Source organism: Schistocerca gregaria, chromosome 7 (genome assembly GCF_023897955.1).
Source record: "Schistocerca gregaria isolate iqSchGreg1 chromosome 7, iqSchGreg1.2, whole genome shotgun sequence".
Taxonomy (NCBI): Eukaryota; Metazoa; Arthropoda; class Insecta; order Orthoptera; family Acrididae; genus Schistocerca; species Schistocerca gregaria.
The window spans coordinates 389,036,550-389,053,321 of record NC_064926.1 but is presented as its reverse complement, the minus strand read 5'-3'; the positions used below and the strand labels follow the sequence as shown (position 1 = coordinate 389,053,321).

Below are 16,772 nucleotides of genomic sequence, written 5' to 3'. Positions count from 1 at the left end.
GTCTTGGAGTGTAAGTTTCCTTGTAAATTAATGGTAGTAGTAATCAGTATAGTGTACAGTGAGAGATGGTAAAATAGGACGAGAGAGAAAGCAACACTGGAAAATGACAATATAAATATGATGAAGAATTGACAATTTAAACAAAGTAAAAGGGACAGTTGACAGGAGGATATGCTGAAAAATAGTAACATAAATAAAATGAAAGTCGAAAGGAACAGGTAGTGAGAGGTAGATAAAAAAGTATAAATTGAAAGAGAGAGAGGCAGGAAATAAAAGAAATCAGAAGACATCAAACATGAAAAAAATGAGAAAAAAGAAAATGTTATTGTTTGTTGAAATGGAATAAAAGTCATTACTATTGTGCTGCAGAGTTTGTTCTTAAATGGGATGCTGTCTACTACCAATATACACCCTGTTGAAACACGTTGTTCAGTACTTCAGGTGTTTGTGACTATAGGTGATTAGTGTAACACAATGTATAATGAACATAAAATTTACCAAAGTCTTGGCGTTGGGCAATAACATCAACAGAAAATTTGCAACACCACTCATTATTGCTAAGAATATCAGATTTAAAAAGAAACTGTATACTGACCACCATGACTGAATGTCCACGGTTCTCGACCTCCAATCACCAAACTGAAGCCAGAGTACATTAACCCTCCATATAATCCCAGTGGATTATGGAATGATGGGCGTATATTTCTTACACTTTTTAAATCTGACCAAATCCAACTATTCTTAATTTTATCCTCATAAGATTTTGGTTCAATGCCTGTAACAGAATAAAATATCCATCTGGTCATAGTATAACATTGTGGTACAATTCTGTGAACTAAACTTTTACAAAGTATTAAGTAATACATAACAGTGAAAGCCATAAATTTTATATATGTGCGATATAGTAGTGGTACCCGTATTCACCAAAAGATAACACAGTGGATTCAAAAGTGTAGGATAGGAATGCAGGAGGAAGGGTGGTAGGTGCTTGGGCTACACCTGTGATACATAGGTACTGGAGCTGGTGAGGTGCAGTGCATGAAGACGATGATGATGTGGAGGCATGGCTTGGTATGAGGTGATAGGGTAGAGGGAGGGAAATTGTTAGATACAGGGCAAGGGGGACAACAGTTTACTGGAGACTGGCGGATTTTTTATATCTTGGGTAAGCACACAAAGACTTTGGTGGCAATACTGTGCACCTCATTTTGTGCTAAAGAAATCTTCATTTGGAGTGATGAATATCATTTTTTTTCTAGTATTGTAATTATATGCACCATTGTTCCTTTTCAACTGTGGTGGATTATTCATGCCAAACTTCATGAGAGAATAGGTATACTGTGAAGCAGTAGTCAAAATGCCTAACTTCTGAAACAGATGTCTACACTGTGGGCGAGCACCACATATTTTTAAACTATGTTTTTGAGACATTAACATTTTCTTTCCTAAGGACAACTTACCACCGAACTTTATGCCATATGACATTATTGTATGAGAATAAGCAAAATATTTTAAATTCCTGATACGTCTCTACGTAAGATTTGCAATGATTCTGGGTGGAAATGTGGGTAAATTGAGTTATTTAAAGGTTTCAAACCCTTGTTCATTCCAATTTAAATTATCGTCTGTATGTATGCCAAATATTTTGAAGTTTTTACCCTACTTATTATTTCCCCACAGTGTGTTACATTTATTGCTGGTGTAGTATCTCTAGATGTGCAAACAGAATGTGCTGTGTCTTTTGGAATTGAGAGTGAGACCATTTGCAGAAAACCACTCAGTAATACTTTTGAGAACATTATTTACTACTGTAAAGCAATGCAACTGACAAGCAGTGCCTATTTATATTGGTAAATTAACCTTTTTATTTGATGGACAATGCAATAAACAAAATCACCAGGAGAAAAAACGTCCTGGTAGAATTACTGTTGCGAAGCCCTTTATAAACTCGATAATCAGAAAGAAAGGCTTCAATGCTTCAACTACATTTCATATTCTCTGGTGAGTCTATTTTTAAACGGCTCTTTATTGTAGTGCATGTTTATGTGCGGACTGCACAGAATGAGTATATTATCCAGACTGCAGTCCTCCATCTGTGCAGAACAGGAGAATAATGGGGGTCTGTAATCATTTGGGTAACAATATTGAGGTTTTAAGTGGGCTAACAGTGACTATTCTCAGCCAGTGGTGCAGGTAAGTTCCTAACAGGGAATGCATTTGTTGACACAGTTGCTTCATAAGCATTTATTTACTGCCCTTCTTTGTATTCGGAGAAAACAAAATAGTGTATGATATATAAGACTTGGATATCGAGATGGAGACTGACTGCTACATATTGTGCCACTTCATTGATGGCACTGTCAAGAGCCTGTCACATGGAAATGACCACTTTTGATGAATTATATTTAAAGAGGTGCATGGCACTCAAAATGGCAGCACTGTTCTCCTCACTTCCTGCAGTTCACCATTGAGTATTAGTTGGACTTTGAATTTCCCTTACCCCCTCTCTCACTCAGCTTCTTTCATAAGTGCATTCACCTGCTTATTGAGGGACTTTGCATTTATCTCAGTTTTGAGTGGCTTACAACTTGGCAGACTGCACTTATTTACAATGAATGACTTGGTTTGTCTTGTAATTCTCAATGCCGTTTTCTATACATCATGGGTGTCTGTTGGTGAATGAAGTGAAGTGTGTGAGTAACAACATAAAACAGAGTCCACAATTGCACTCTAGCAACAATCGATGAACTAGACTAAAGTTTTATTCACCTCAGTGAGCACCATTCATGATCCACATGCATCGATCCCCAAATATGTTCTGGTTTTTTGGCTCTCCAAAGTGACTGAAAACAAAACCAATTGCTACATGTGGGACAAGATAACAGCAAATAGGGAGTCTATAGAAGTGGCTTCATGTCTGTGGGATTTTTAAAAAAAAAAAATCATATACAAGGAAAACTGACAACCCTGTATTCGGATACATGTGGGGGAAAGAACACGAATGCCAACATGAGCACTGTGTGTTTGCTTGCAGTGAATACACTGGACATTATTCCAACTATCGACCAATGCTTTCTTGAGCCTGGACATTCACAAATGGAAGCAGACTCAGTGCAAGTGAGCATTGAAATAAAAAGTAAATATGTGGATGTTTTTGATCCCATTGGCGGGTATACAACTGTAAGAATGACCTCCAACAAGTATAGAGTGACAGAAATGAATAGTATTCAAATTTTAGATTTCAACCAGCTTCAGAAGAAAATAATTCAGAATAGGAAAACTGCTGAAAAGGGAGAAACTATGAAATGGTTTAAAATTGTTTGGATGCAATATAGGAAAGATCAGCTCGACATAATGTTTTTCAAGTATTCCTATGATGATCGTGAATTTCAAGTTTTGCACACCAAGGAAAGACATGGCCTGCAAAATTCTTCAAATTCAGGACCTGAAGACAATACTGTGTGTGCCCAGCATATGACAGTCCTCTCTGCATAAGTAAAGACAAGAAAAAAGATCATATAGATTTATGTAATAAGGATATTATACCTTCTAGGTGTCACTCATTATATCAAGGACTCAATGCTGCTAATGGTTTAGAAAATGAGGAAAACGCGAAAGAATCACAGGAATAGACTTCCTGTTTATTCTCTGTTTTGTTTGTCTCCTTTATTATTGATGCTAGTTCATCACCTTAGCTATTTCATATAAACCACTAATTTTGGCTCATTTAAATGTCTGTGTTGTATTATTCTTGAAACAGTAAGCCAAAAACAGATGAGAGGGAGCACTGTGTTTTGTTAAAATGATTTCCTATGTTTGTTATGTGAAGATTAAAAAACAAAATATTATTTCTGTTACCTGTTAATTATTTAGTGTAAATTCAGTTTTACTGCAGACAATTAATGCAAAGTGAGAATAATAGTGGCTTTTATGTATTCTCCATCATATACTGACGATAAACTTCCTGACAAACAGTTCTCTTGCTTATAGTACTCATTTAATAGCACTGACACACATTCCCATAGCTTGTTCTGTGTAACCTGCATTTATAAATACATTATGAACACAACTGCAAAAATATTTCATATGATAATATTGCTTAAAGCTGCATATTATTTGTTTGATGTTCACCTGTCACACAGCAGCAGCCATTAAGTAAAGGATTGGACAAATGTAACTAGTGCATAATTTCATAAAATATTTCATTAACGTTTACCGAGTGACTAGAATATGTAACACCTAGTAGAAAACAACAGTTAATGAAATAGGCCTATACTTTTTATTTACCATAGTTTGTGAAAAACTATTATAATTTACTCAGTTCTTTGAGCAAAAACTTTAACTCGAATTATCTCAAAAAAGTGTTTTTGCAGTTAGGTTTCTTTGATACTAAATGGGTGATATGTATTGATAAAATACATTATATGTGCTTAGAGAGGACCAGTGCACTTGTAGAATGGAGACTTGGTTTCTATTATGGACTCTGAAACAAAATGTGTCAAGTGAGTTTCAAATTTCTATGTGTATTCTCACCTAATTCTCAGAAATGGTCGGAAACCAAGTGAAGCATTTGTCCAATTGCCTCATTCAAACAGGGTGAATATATGGTGCTTTTTTTTTCGCCCCACTCGGAAGTCTTGAGAAAATGCAGCGAAGAAAAATTAAAACATACATTTTTTGAACGGTTGCAAAATTCTCATTGTTATTCTACTATTTTAATAGTATAATTTGTATTTAGTTAACCTGTAGCAGTTTATTTAGCTTTGCATGGCGCCAATGACCATGTTGTCAACAACCCCATCTATATCACCTCTCAAATATAGCATGAAAAGTTCTGGCAGAATGTAAATAACACGCATGCACGCACACATGCCCATGCCCTTGTGGGCTGACAAGTCAACGCCTCTGATATTAGACGAGTGGTTGGTCTCCTAATCTCTCCACTACCACTACACAGTTCTAAATTGTTGATATACCCCTTGTATAACAGAGCCATTCACTGCCTTCCTTGCAGCACTCACATACAGTAAGCAGTATTAAGGACAAACAGGTTGAAAATGAGTGACCAATACTGACCACTGACATTTTTCTGCAGACTTTCACATGAGGAATACTTTTCCACTCTCTTTCACGTACAGAATGTTTTCAAAGTCTTCTGCACGAATACGTATACGGCATGTGTAGCAGATGTAGGCACTGCATAATAATTTATTTTGATGTTTCTGATAAAAATACATAGCGTGACATTACATACAACATATTTCACAACAAATTTAATTAAAAGTTCAGCATATTCCTGCAGTGGTGACATACTATCGCAGAACATGAACAACAGTTTTGTCCTGTTCATCTACAGTTAATTCGCCATTGTATTTTTTTAGATTTTTTTCACAATTTCCATCTGTGAAGTTCAACAACCATCTCACTTTTTTGGGCCTTTCTTGGCTTTTGTGTTTTAAGTAACAGCTCCATTTCTTTTTGGGGAAAAAAAGAAGTTACAGATTTAATTATTAGAGGTGCAGACTTGGGTGGGGCATACATGCAGCTGTCTATACACCTGCCCGAGTTTATGGGAGCTGGCTTATTAGTAAATTCCTATCCTGATATTTTGCTGACACCATCTGTTCCTATCATCCTATGGTCTTTCTTTTCCTACTCAGCACACACTGAGTTCATCCAGCTCAGTGTGTAAGTAGCATGTGTGCATGAGCACTTCCACATTATTGCAACTAAACAAACACTGAATATGTCATACAGGCTTTTAGAGCTAGCTATAATGGAAAATGTATGCAAGATGGTAATGGGTTCCAAAATTTCAACAAATATTATTGAACTAGTTATGCTTCCCCAATCTGGACAGGTAGCACTAAGTACAAAACCAACTAAGCACTTTTGAGGGATAACTGCTCAGCCATTGGTGGGGGGAGGCAGTTTCACCAGGGCTGCCTTTTTTCTGTCAGTGAACATATTTCAGTAATCAATGTGGTTTGGATCAGAGCACATCAGGGCTTTATCGTGTGTGCGAATTTTTGTGATCGCGATGCAAAGACCTTTTCAGTGACGGTTCAACATTTCACGCAACAGTGCCGTTCCCTCATGTGAACACAATTTGGTCCTGACTTAAGCAATTGGAGGAAACTGGTAGCACACTAAGAAAAGGTACTCATGGCCAACACAGGTCCATCAGAACACCAGAAAATGTGCAGCTGGTGAGAGCAACAGTTGAGCGATTGCTAAGAAGTTCTGCTTGAAGGTATGATGTTCCATTGGGGATTTCAAACAGTTGGAGGAGGATGCTGCATTTTGACTGTAATTTCCATCCCTTCCAAATAATCATAGCTCACAAGAATTGAGACCAGCAGGCTATATACTGCCAAAAATCTGTGAGCAAATACTTGTATGGATCCCTATGGCAGCAGCTTTCTTTAGCAGTGGCGAGGTACATTTGCACCTCAGTGTCACTGTAAATAAACAAAATTTTCGCTACTGCGCTGAAAGTAACCCCAGAATTATTCACAAAAGACCAATACATTCTCCTAACACAACAACGTAGTGTGCTGTATTATACCTCTTTGAGGAGGAATATGTGAGTGTGACCACAAACTCTGGACATCATGTTTCAGTGCTTGCAAAATTTTTTGCACCCCAAGATAGAGAAGATTGTTGAAGAAGAGAGATAAGGGACTTGTGGTCCTACAGGATGGGAGCTCACATAGCCTGAAATTCATGTTTTGAGAGAAATATTTCTGGGACATTTGGCTTTGTTAATGGGTGATGTAGGGTGCCCTGTGGAGTCATCAAATTTGACCCACCAGATTTGAGCATTTGTGACTTCTTTCTTTGGGGATATTTGAATGAAAAGATGTTTAAACATCACCCTCAAACCCTACCAGAACCAAGGGAGCAGATTATTAAAAGAGTGGTCACCATACCCTCAATTTTGTGTAAATGAGCTGTTTAAAACTTCAGAGATTGTCCCCAAAAGTGTACTGCTGCTAATGGCTGCCATCTTGAGGACTTTATTTTCAACACTGAATGAATGTAAGATGGTATGAACTACTAACTTTGAAAATAAAAACATTTCTTCTCTACATACCCAAATTTCTTTTTTATAACTCTTCAAAAACTTCTTAACTGGTACTGCTACACACTGAACCTATGGCCAGATGACTTGTCCGACTGGTAATTATGTTTACAGGCCACTGCGTAGAGTTATGATCAAAATTCAAAGAACTATGTTAGGTAACCAAATATCATCACTTTCACATTACTTAAATTGTTTAACCAGGATTGTAACTGGTATTTGGGGTGACAACTTGTGGCAATGATAGAAGCTATGAGGTTCTGTCTGCCCCACTCCAGCACAAGTCGAGCATGAGCTACAATTTCTGTGTGAACTTTCCCTACATTTCCCTCCACACCTTTTAAACATTAACTCTGTATCAAAATAATTTGTTCTGGTTAGGAATATATGACATGGCCTGCTTCGCAGGTCAGAAGGAAAATATGGAGTTATGCCATTCACCACTAGATGGCAATGGCATTGTTTTCACAATATTGGGGACTGTAATTCATCATAGTTTAACAGTGGGGGAATTCATATACAAAGATGGGAAATGAAATATCTAACCTGTTGTTTCCGATGTTTCATCAAGTGCCTCAAAGATACTTTCTGCAGCAAGCATACCACTTTTCATCGCATAGTGAGTACCCTTTATTTTAGGAACATTTAAGAAGCCTGCAGCGCAACCAATAAGGCATCCACCAGGAAATGTTAGCTTTGGTATTGCTTGAAATCCACCTTCATTCAAAGCTCTTGCACCATAGGCTATCCTGCAAGAAGAAAAACATTTACCACAGGAAAAAATAAACACACAAAGAACAATTACAGTTCATATGAATGATCTAAGAGCTTTTTCTGTTCTACTTTTGGAATTACTTTCAAGAACACATATTATAAGTAATTATCTGTAAACCCTGGATAGTAGTAAGAAGAAAAATGTTTTCAAAAACAAATTTAAGGAAGGATGATAACGGGAAACAGAGAGCAGGGAGGGATAACGTGAGGTGATGACATATTTAGAAGATGGTGTGATATACTCAAGAACCAAATATACTGTTTGGATACATAGCCTGAATATTTTTTTATGACATCAGTGATGGTCTCTATGGCATTGGTCATCTATATACCAAAGAAGATAACAGCAAAGGGGTGCAAGCATTAGAGAACTACTAGTTGTATAGCTTATGCTGTCAAAGTCACTGCTCATCAATACTAGTTGTAAAAAAAAAAAAGGACAAATTAAGTTGGATTCCCAAGAGGAAGAGTAAAAAGAGGCAGCACTGTATATTTGGTGATGTTGATGGAAAAAGTTTTTGATTGATGAAAATGGAAAATAATGCTTTAAAACACTGAAAGAAATCAGAATATAATTTTGTTCAAAGCTGCAGTTCAGGAGCTGCAGAATATTTGAACAAAGATAAAGTGTCAGTTGTCAACTGCAAAAGTTCACTTCACTGGCTTCAACAGTTTAAAATGTCATCTTCAGAAGTGAAACAGGCTAAAATAATTGATAAGCCAACATCAAAATATGAACTGGATGGTAAATTCCTACAAAGGATTGGCAAAAAATACATAAACAAAGCAAGAATGTTAAAAAGAGATGTACAAAGATTGAACAGCTGAAATAAAACATGTTTGTTAAACCAAATTTACAATAGTTAAGCTTGAGAGCCTCTACATACTTTTGTTTTAGAATCAATGAAACAGAGTGACACTGCTAATAATACATGATACATGTGATGAATAGCAAACAGTGGGACTGTCAACTCAAGAATGGTACATAGTCTGCATGACGAAGGTCAACCAACATACTGGTGACATGAAGGGCACTAAACAGGCCTAAATACAAAGTGGGAACACTAGTGGGCATATAATCTGTATAAAAAGTCTCCAATAGTTGAAGCGCAAGTATACATTAAATCTTATAAAACCATACTAAATGATTAAAAAAAGCATTTACACAGAAAATAAACCATGGACCAAATGTTAAGCAAACAGATACATAACAAATAACATTATTTTACTATAAAGAGAGCTAAACAAAGGAAGGTAAAGTGTTCAAATTTTATCATCAGTTTATGGTAACACTATGGGCCACTGGAAGATTGGTGATGTGTTGAATTGTTTAGTCTCCTGGAGACGAGTACGTGCATTAGCAGGAAACAGGGAGGGGATGCCACTTTCACCATGTATGCAGTATGTGCCCTCATAGGCATACATCTGGCCACACGTAAGGCAAAAAGAGACACTTGCTAGATATTCCCTAGCAGTTATGCCGCAACCATGCCCTTACCTGTGGAAGTGAACCAAACGAGCAATAAATGGATTTCTCAGAACGCAGCTCAGCAACTGTACTTAAGATTCCTTCATAGGCAAACACTCAGTGAAGTTAATTTAGGGTCATCACCCTTGCAGGCAGCTGAGACAAAAACTTTGGGGCTATGGTTGCCATCATGTGACCTTGTTAGAAAAACTTTCAGTTTTACTCATTTAGTGTCTGTACCGGCGTGATAAGGCCACAAACTGTCATGTTGGTACCAATGCAACTGTTCTAGCAGACTGTGACTCATTGACCAACCATGGAGCTGAAACCTAGAAGAGGGATAGAATCTTGATGTGCAAGTCAATCTACGGGAGAGCAGATTGCCCAAACATCATATAAAAGATGATCACGGAGGAAAACAATGCATGTGACCTACTAAGAACTGAGTTCATGGAAATAGCACAATGTGAGGCTAAGGCTTGGTCAGCATTAGTTGAACTTAGTAATAGAACTGTCCATCCAGGCCTATTGCCACCAGCAGGTAAACACTTGGGTCAGCGGCTTTGCCAGCACCCATGTGCCCTCTGTAGGAGTGTTGTGTACTATCACTCTGCGATCCCACGCAAGCTCCTCTGCATCGATCTTGATGTCCATTTACAACCAAGTCACTTGTTCAGTAACTTTTCTTATGGCAGCTGACACCAAGGTGGACAATGTTTTTTGGGTAGTCTTTCCACACTTTTGGGTTTATGGTTCATTAAACAGTACATGCCATGCAGTACAAAGTGCCTTACTCTTTTTTTAAAGACTGTGATAGATATGCCCAAGCCTTCTCACCTGGATTAGGGAAGGTGACTGATTTCGTAGCTTACATTGCTCTTAAGGCAACAGGTAGCCTGCACTTCTCCAAAGATCACTAGCCTGCACTTCTCCAAAGATCACCCAGTGCCCCTGACTCAAAAGGAAAGTGAAATAAATGCAGAGGGCGAAGTAGAAATTTATCCCCCACCAACCTCTAGATGAACCCTTTGCAAATTAGGTTACGGCATCTTATTCAGTAAAACTGACCTTGCAGAGGCATATTTTCCTATTCACTTGCCTAGTGCTCAATACGCCACATGGCACAACTTTGAACTCTTGTTCCAGAGGTTGACAGCAAAAGGATTCACATACAACCTGCACAAGTGTTCCTTCACGCATATAACATTGACATACTTGGGGTTCAAACTCTTGAACAATGGATTCTAAGCTACAGAACATTACATTGTAGCAATCAATAACATGCAGTCATTGGCAAATGTGAAAGACCTACAAATGTTTCTGGGTAATAACAACTGTTATGGCTGTTGCAGGGCAAACCTTTCTGAACTCCCTTACCAGCTATGACACCAAGACGTGCATTTCAAATGGTCACCTTATTGACAACAAACTTTCCAGGCTTTGAAAGTTTACATTACACAGGCACCACACTTTACAACATACTACCAGGTCTGCTACTGGTAGTAACTTACGGTATTGGTCTGGTCCTATCCCAAAATACCGCAATGACCCAGAGTGCCCAACTACATATGCTTCTAACACCTTATCCTTCTTCTAGCAACACTAATATCAAATAGAAGAGGTCTTCATTAACATCTGTGCAGTCCAAAAATTTAAATTTTCTGTTTATAGCCAGAAAATTCATCTTGTCACAGGCCATCAACTATTGCTTCCTAACTTTGGCCCTAAGGATCGTTTACCAGACTGGACTGTCCATCGCCTCCAACAATGGGCACTGTACTTGTCCAACTTTCACTATTCCATCCACTGCAGGGCAGCAACATTATACCCTAATGTGGTCGTTGTGTCCTGATACCCCATGAGGTCCATTCCAGCTTTTACCCAACAATACTTGGTGTGTTTCCAGCTCAATTCACATTTGAATTCGGCCATTTGAACATTCTCCTTATCATCATGCAATTTCATGGCCACTATCAGCATACACTCAACATTATGATGCCTCATTCACTTTGTGCAAAATGGTGGCCACACACACCTCCCAGCCCTGATTGTGATCCTACTGGCCACAGTGAAATCAAGTGCACTTAACTAAGGCATCTCTTTCGGGTCTTGGGCAAGGACCATTGCCGTGTCCCAATTCCTCCCTCTGTGCAACTGTCTGCACATTAGAAGAAGCGTCTGGCATGACGGACGATGTTGTGGCCCAGTATTGCCTCTTACATCAAGGAACTTGTCTGTTAATGTTTTGCCTATCATGTCCAGTAAGTTGTGCCTTCCCAGCAGTTTTCTCCCTGGACCATTGCTGCTTAGTGACTCCAGCTTCCAGAATGAGATTTTCACTCTGCAGCAGAGTGTGTGCTGGTATGAAACTTCCTGATAGATTAAAACTGTGTGCCGGACCGAGACTTGAACTTGGGACCTTCGCCTTCCACGGGTAAGTGCTCTATCTATTTGTATCCACCTTGATTTAGCTAGTCTGTTTTTGGGCTCCATGCGATTGGTTAGTTTATACCTTTTCTCATTTCTCTTTTGTATTCCGTTTGTCCCAAGTCACTTCTGCCACTACTATTGCAGCCCTAGAAAAAAATCTTTGTCTTTGAAGGCACCCCACAAACTATAGTTTTAGATAATGGGAGACTTCACTTTTCATTAGTTTGCAAAGTTTTGTGCTCGTAACAGGATTTAATGCCATTGTGCCACACCCTTCCACCAAGCCTCCAAATCCAGAGCACATTATCTGCATCTTCAAGGCTCAGCTCTTTGCAAGGAAATAATGTTCAGTACTGCTTCTAACACCTTCATTAGTATTCTGGCAACATACAGGGCTGCTGCCAAAATCATTATGGACACCTTTTACTTGGCACAGCATTAATGTCAATCACCTACATGGCATTTCTCACCATGAGTGCCCTCTGATGAATCCTGTATATAAGCTGACAAAAGGCCAGTTGTAATTCAATCAGTGGAAGTGCACTTCAATCAGTCTATTGGTTTCATTTATAGAATTTATATTTCAGATTCTGTTCATTATCGGTGGATCGGTGGGCCTCTGATAATGCACAAATTGGACCTTGATTGGATTTCTTACTTACAATAGCTAGCACTAATCGAAGGAATATTCCTTAACCTGTATTAATTTGTCATATAAGCCGGGATGAGTATCCATTAATTTTGAGTGTAAATCATCTTTACAAAAATCACTGAATGTTCTCTTTTTGTCCTTTAAATAAGTTGATAGTGATTTGTAGCTGAACCAGATACAAATACTCTTCTTACTTTCTTGATGGATTTTTTGCCTTTAGAGACCACTATTTCTGTAATACCAGTAATATATGGTTGCAGACCTCTCTCATTGGTGACACACTCAAAATGACCAGGTCTTTTTGTAACCAGGAGGTTTAAAATATTTATTTTGCATGTGGGATGTCAGACTAGTTGTTTGAAGCAGATGTCTGACAATGTTTTGAGTATAGCCTCAGAAGATTGCTTGTCCTTACTGATTACAACATATGTACAGTTTTTCTATTGAATACTTAGCAGGTTAAAGTCACCACCTGCTACTTCTACTGTGTACTGTACACACATTATTCCCATGCCATCGAGTTTAGGCTGTCTTTCACTGATTTTAAGACCAATGTGTCTGAATATGGTGGTCAGCAGAAATGCCTATTAATATAAGTCCACTGGCCATGGCTATTCTTGTGGAAATTAGTTCACAGTAGGATTCATTTTGGACCTCACTACATTTCATTTTTCTGCTTCTCCCTATAAACACTCATCCTCCTGGAGGGTCTACTCTATCTTTCCACATATATTGAAAATTTCCCCTCTGTCTACTTGGGGTTTCAATTAACCATCAATGCCTAATATGATGAGAGTCAGCTTTGTTTTATCAGAAACATGTACATGAGGCTTTACTTTGAGTACTCCAATACTTAAGAAACTAATATTTTGAGATTCTCACTCTCTGAGTTTGCTATTCTGTCCATTATAATAATTGATTTATTGCCTCAAAGAAAAAGCCAGTCAAGAAAAAGAATAAATGTTGCTAGCCATTACTTACTTCCAGGAGGAAAAATGTTCAGTACTGCTAAGAGACACATATAAAACTATAATTGTTGACACTATCCGAGCTGTTGGAAATGTTGGCTCTTTCCTCGGGTAGGAGAGAGGGGATATATTATGAAAGAGTCAAAGGAAAGGCAGGTCTCTCAGATCCCAGGACGAGAGGGGTCAACCAACGGGTGAGTCCTTTTCAACCTGGGGTCTGAGAAATGAGTAGTTTATTTGATGCTGGTTTTTCTATTAGGATTCTCGGAGTTTCAGATTAAATAAAGTCTCATACATTCCATATGCACCTCATCATCAAAATGTGGAGTGTATAATGCACACCTGACCTACCCAGAGTGATGTCACTAGTACCCACCATGTAGTGTCGATTGTTGAGGGCCAATCAGTATTGAGAACATTGCTGCAAATTGGGAACTGTACAGAGATCTCACAAGTGAGAGTAGGTGTTTTGACAATTTCCACCAGTCTCCAGAAAGAACTGAAAATGGTCCCAGAATCTGGACAAAAGATGACAGTGCTGATGTGAGTGACAATGTGTAGCTGACTGTAACTGGTGCTCTTAACTGCTCCCACACCTTCTTCTACCTGGCTTATACACTGAGCACATTTGGTGAAGCTATTTTCCGAAGAGGGGCCATCATGCATTTCACTTTGGAACTGCTTGCCACTAACAGCCCCTTCTTCCATCTGTGGCATGACTTCAGTAGAGAAGAGAACACTGCACAAGCAGAACAGGCATTATCATCAGGATGCAATGACTCAAATCTATTCCATAAGATGCTGGGCCCATTAGCAATACCCAATCTTCCTCACGAATTACTCCAGATCCGGGCACATTCCGCCACCCATTGAGTACATACCAACCACTGCAGTACCTTCGCAGTGGGAGACAGCCCCGCCATGCCGTTTGAAGCTGATTGTCAATGGTCAAACCAGTTTTCAGCTGTCCGCAAACAGTAGCCAATATGTTCATCACGACCTCACTGTGGCCGTAATTCCTAACCGAATCAACACAAGAATTTAATTCTTTCATGGATGAAGGAAAATTTAGACAAATTAACTGCAAGCCTATGTTATGTTTACATAGAGACTAAAAGAGGAGTGCACAAACTTTAGCTGTTGCTGTCATCATAGTCGCTGTATTTAGTGCTGCTAGTATGGGATTTTAGGCACTACAGTCTTAGTAAAGCACTGTTCCTTTCAAACCAAAATTTGGGTTGTGGGCACGATTGTTCAAATATTTGACCATCAAGAGAAGCTGGTAGTATTAAGTGTCACTGATTTTCTGTTTAAGTGGAAAGAAACTTCCACATGGGAAAAATATATTAAAAACAAAGATTCCAAGACTTACCAAGCGGGAAAGCGCCGGCAGACAGGCACATGAACAAAACACACAAACACACACACAGAATTACGAGCTTTCGCAACTGGCAGTTGCTTCGTCAGGAAAGAGGGAAGGAGAGGGAAAAATGAAAGGATGTGGGTTTTAAGGGAGAGGGTAAGGAGTCATTCCAATCCCGGGAGCGGAAAGACTTCTCTTAGGGGAAAAAAAGGACAGGTGTACACTCGCACACACACACCCACACACATATCCATCCGCACATACACAGACACAAGCTGCTTGTGTCTGTGTATGTGCGGATGGATATGTGTGTGGGTGTGTGTGTGCGAGTGTACACCTGTCCTTTTTTTCCCCTAAGAGAAGTCTTTCCGCTCCCGGGATTGGAATGACTCCTTACCCTCTCCCTTAAAACCCACATCCTTTCATTTTTCCCTCTCCTTCCCTCTTTCCTGACGAAGCAACTGCCAGTTGCGAAAGCTCGTAATTCTGTGTGTGTGTTTGTGTGTTTTGTTCATGTGCCTGTCTGCCGGCGCTTTCCCGCTTGGTAAGTCTTGGAATCTTTGTTTTTAATATATTTTTCCCATGTGGAAGTTTCTTTCTATTTTATTTACATCATTATATATAGGTGTAACCTTAAAGTTAAGGAATAGGAAGAAAATACATGGAACAAAACTGAGAGAATACATTAGATTATAAGAGCCAAATCAAATGGACTCCCAGCTGAAGCACTTTTTATGTTTTTGATTTCTCTTATATGGGCCGGAATGCTATTCTGTCAAATGAGCTCATTTTTATGTAGTTGTTTTTTTTGTCTTTTTCAGACAATCATCATTTGAAATGATACAATGTGTAATACAGCATAGCTGTGCACCTTCCTTTGTCCACATAATGTAACTGAATTCTAGTCTGGGTTCAGAAAATATAGTGATCATTTTTTTTTTCCAGTGGGATCAACAGAACACTAAATGAGAGATGAAGCAAGACATTTGAAAAAAGGTAGACTACAAAGTATCAGAGTAAATGGAGATGTCAAAAGCAATCACTTATTCACTTATAAATTGGCTAAAGTTGACAGAACACTGAAGAAGTATAATACTGAGGCAAGGCGATAATTCTTAACCTGACACACAAAAACTATGTTTCGAGCAGAAACTCAATATACTCATCTTTCAGATCAATCCACTTCATCCTACATATTTTCATGAGTAGATTCTATTCCTCATGTGTGATTCTGAAAGGTCTGTAAAATACCAATCTGCAGCTGTCAAAATCCTTTCAACAGATTCAACATTTTCCTAGCAACACCCATATTTAGCTTACGGAATAGGTGACACTCAAAGGATACAAAATGTGATCAATAGATTGGATATTTCAACATTTAATAATCAAAAAACCCCAGTTCTTCCTTTGGTGTTGCACGCATGTAGACTGGAGCACTGTCCATTTATCTATCTATTCTTCCCATGTAGGTTTCCAGTTATATTCCTACCTATTGGTCCAAAAGACTGGTGTAGTATTTACCAGTCACTGTTCTACCTTCTACAAGGCTGTCAGTGAGAAGAATCCATTGCACCCAGTTTTGAATGCTGTCTTGCTTTTAGTATGCTGTGAAGGAAGGTAGGCAGATTAGAGTTTAATGTCCTATCGACATTAAAATCACTGGAGAGGAGCACAAGCTCAAATTAGGGAAGGAATGAGAAGGAAATTCGTTGTGATCTTTCAAAGGCACTCCCAGCATCTGCCTTAATCACTTTAGGATTGGATTGTTTGTGGGGAGGAGACCACAAGGTCATTAGTCTCCTCAGATTTGGGAAGGAAGCCACGATTTAGGGAAATCACGGAAAACCTAAATCAGGATGTCTGGATGCAGGATTGAACCGTCGTCCCCTCAAATGCGAGTCCAGTGTGCTAGCCACTGCGCCACCTCACTCAGTAATCAGTTTAGGGAAATGGTTGGAAAACTAAATGTGGAGCACCACACATGGAGTAGAAATGTCATTCTCCCAAATGTGAGTTCAGTATTCTAACCATAG

General features: G+C 38.8%; 1 protein-coding gene across 1 annotated transcript in view; it reads right to left on the bottom strand.

Moving 5' to 3' along the window:
* LOC126281184 (electron transfer flavoprotein-ubiquinone oxidoreductase, mitochondrial) overlaps window positions 1-16,772 on the bottom strand; it is a 111,186-nt gene that overhangs the window by 42,415 nt on the left and 51,999 nt on the right. Inside the window, exons 8-9 of the mRNA XM_049979884.1 lie at window positions 7,631-7,833; window positions 596-775 (exon numbers count right to left, since the gene is read on the bottom strand). Coding sequence (XP_049835841.1) covers window positions 596-775; window positions 7,631-7,833 — 383 coding nt within the window. The remainder of the gene's footprint in view (window positions 1-595; window positions 776-7,630; window positions 7,834-16,772) is intronic.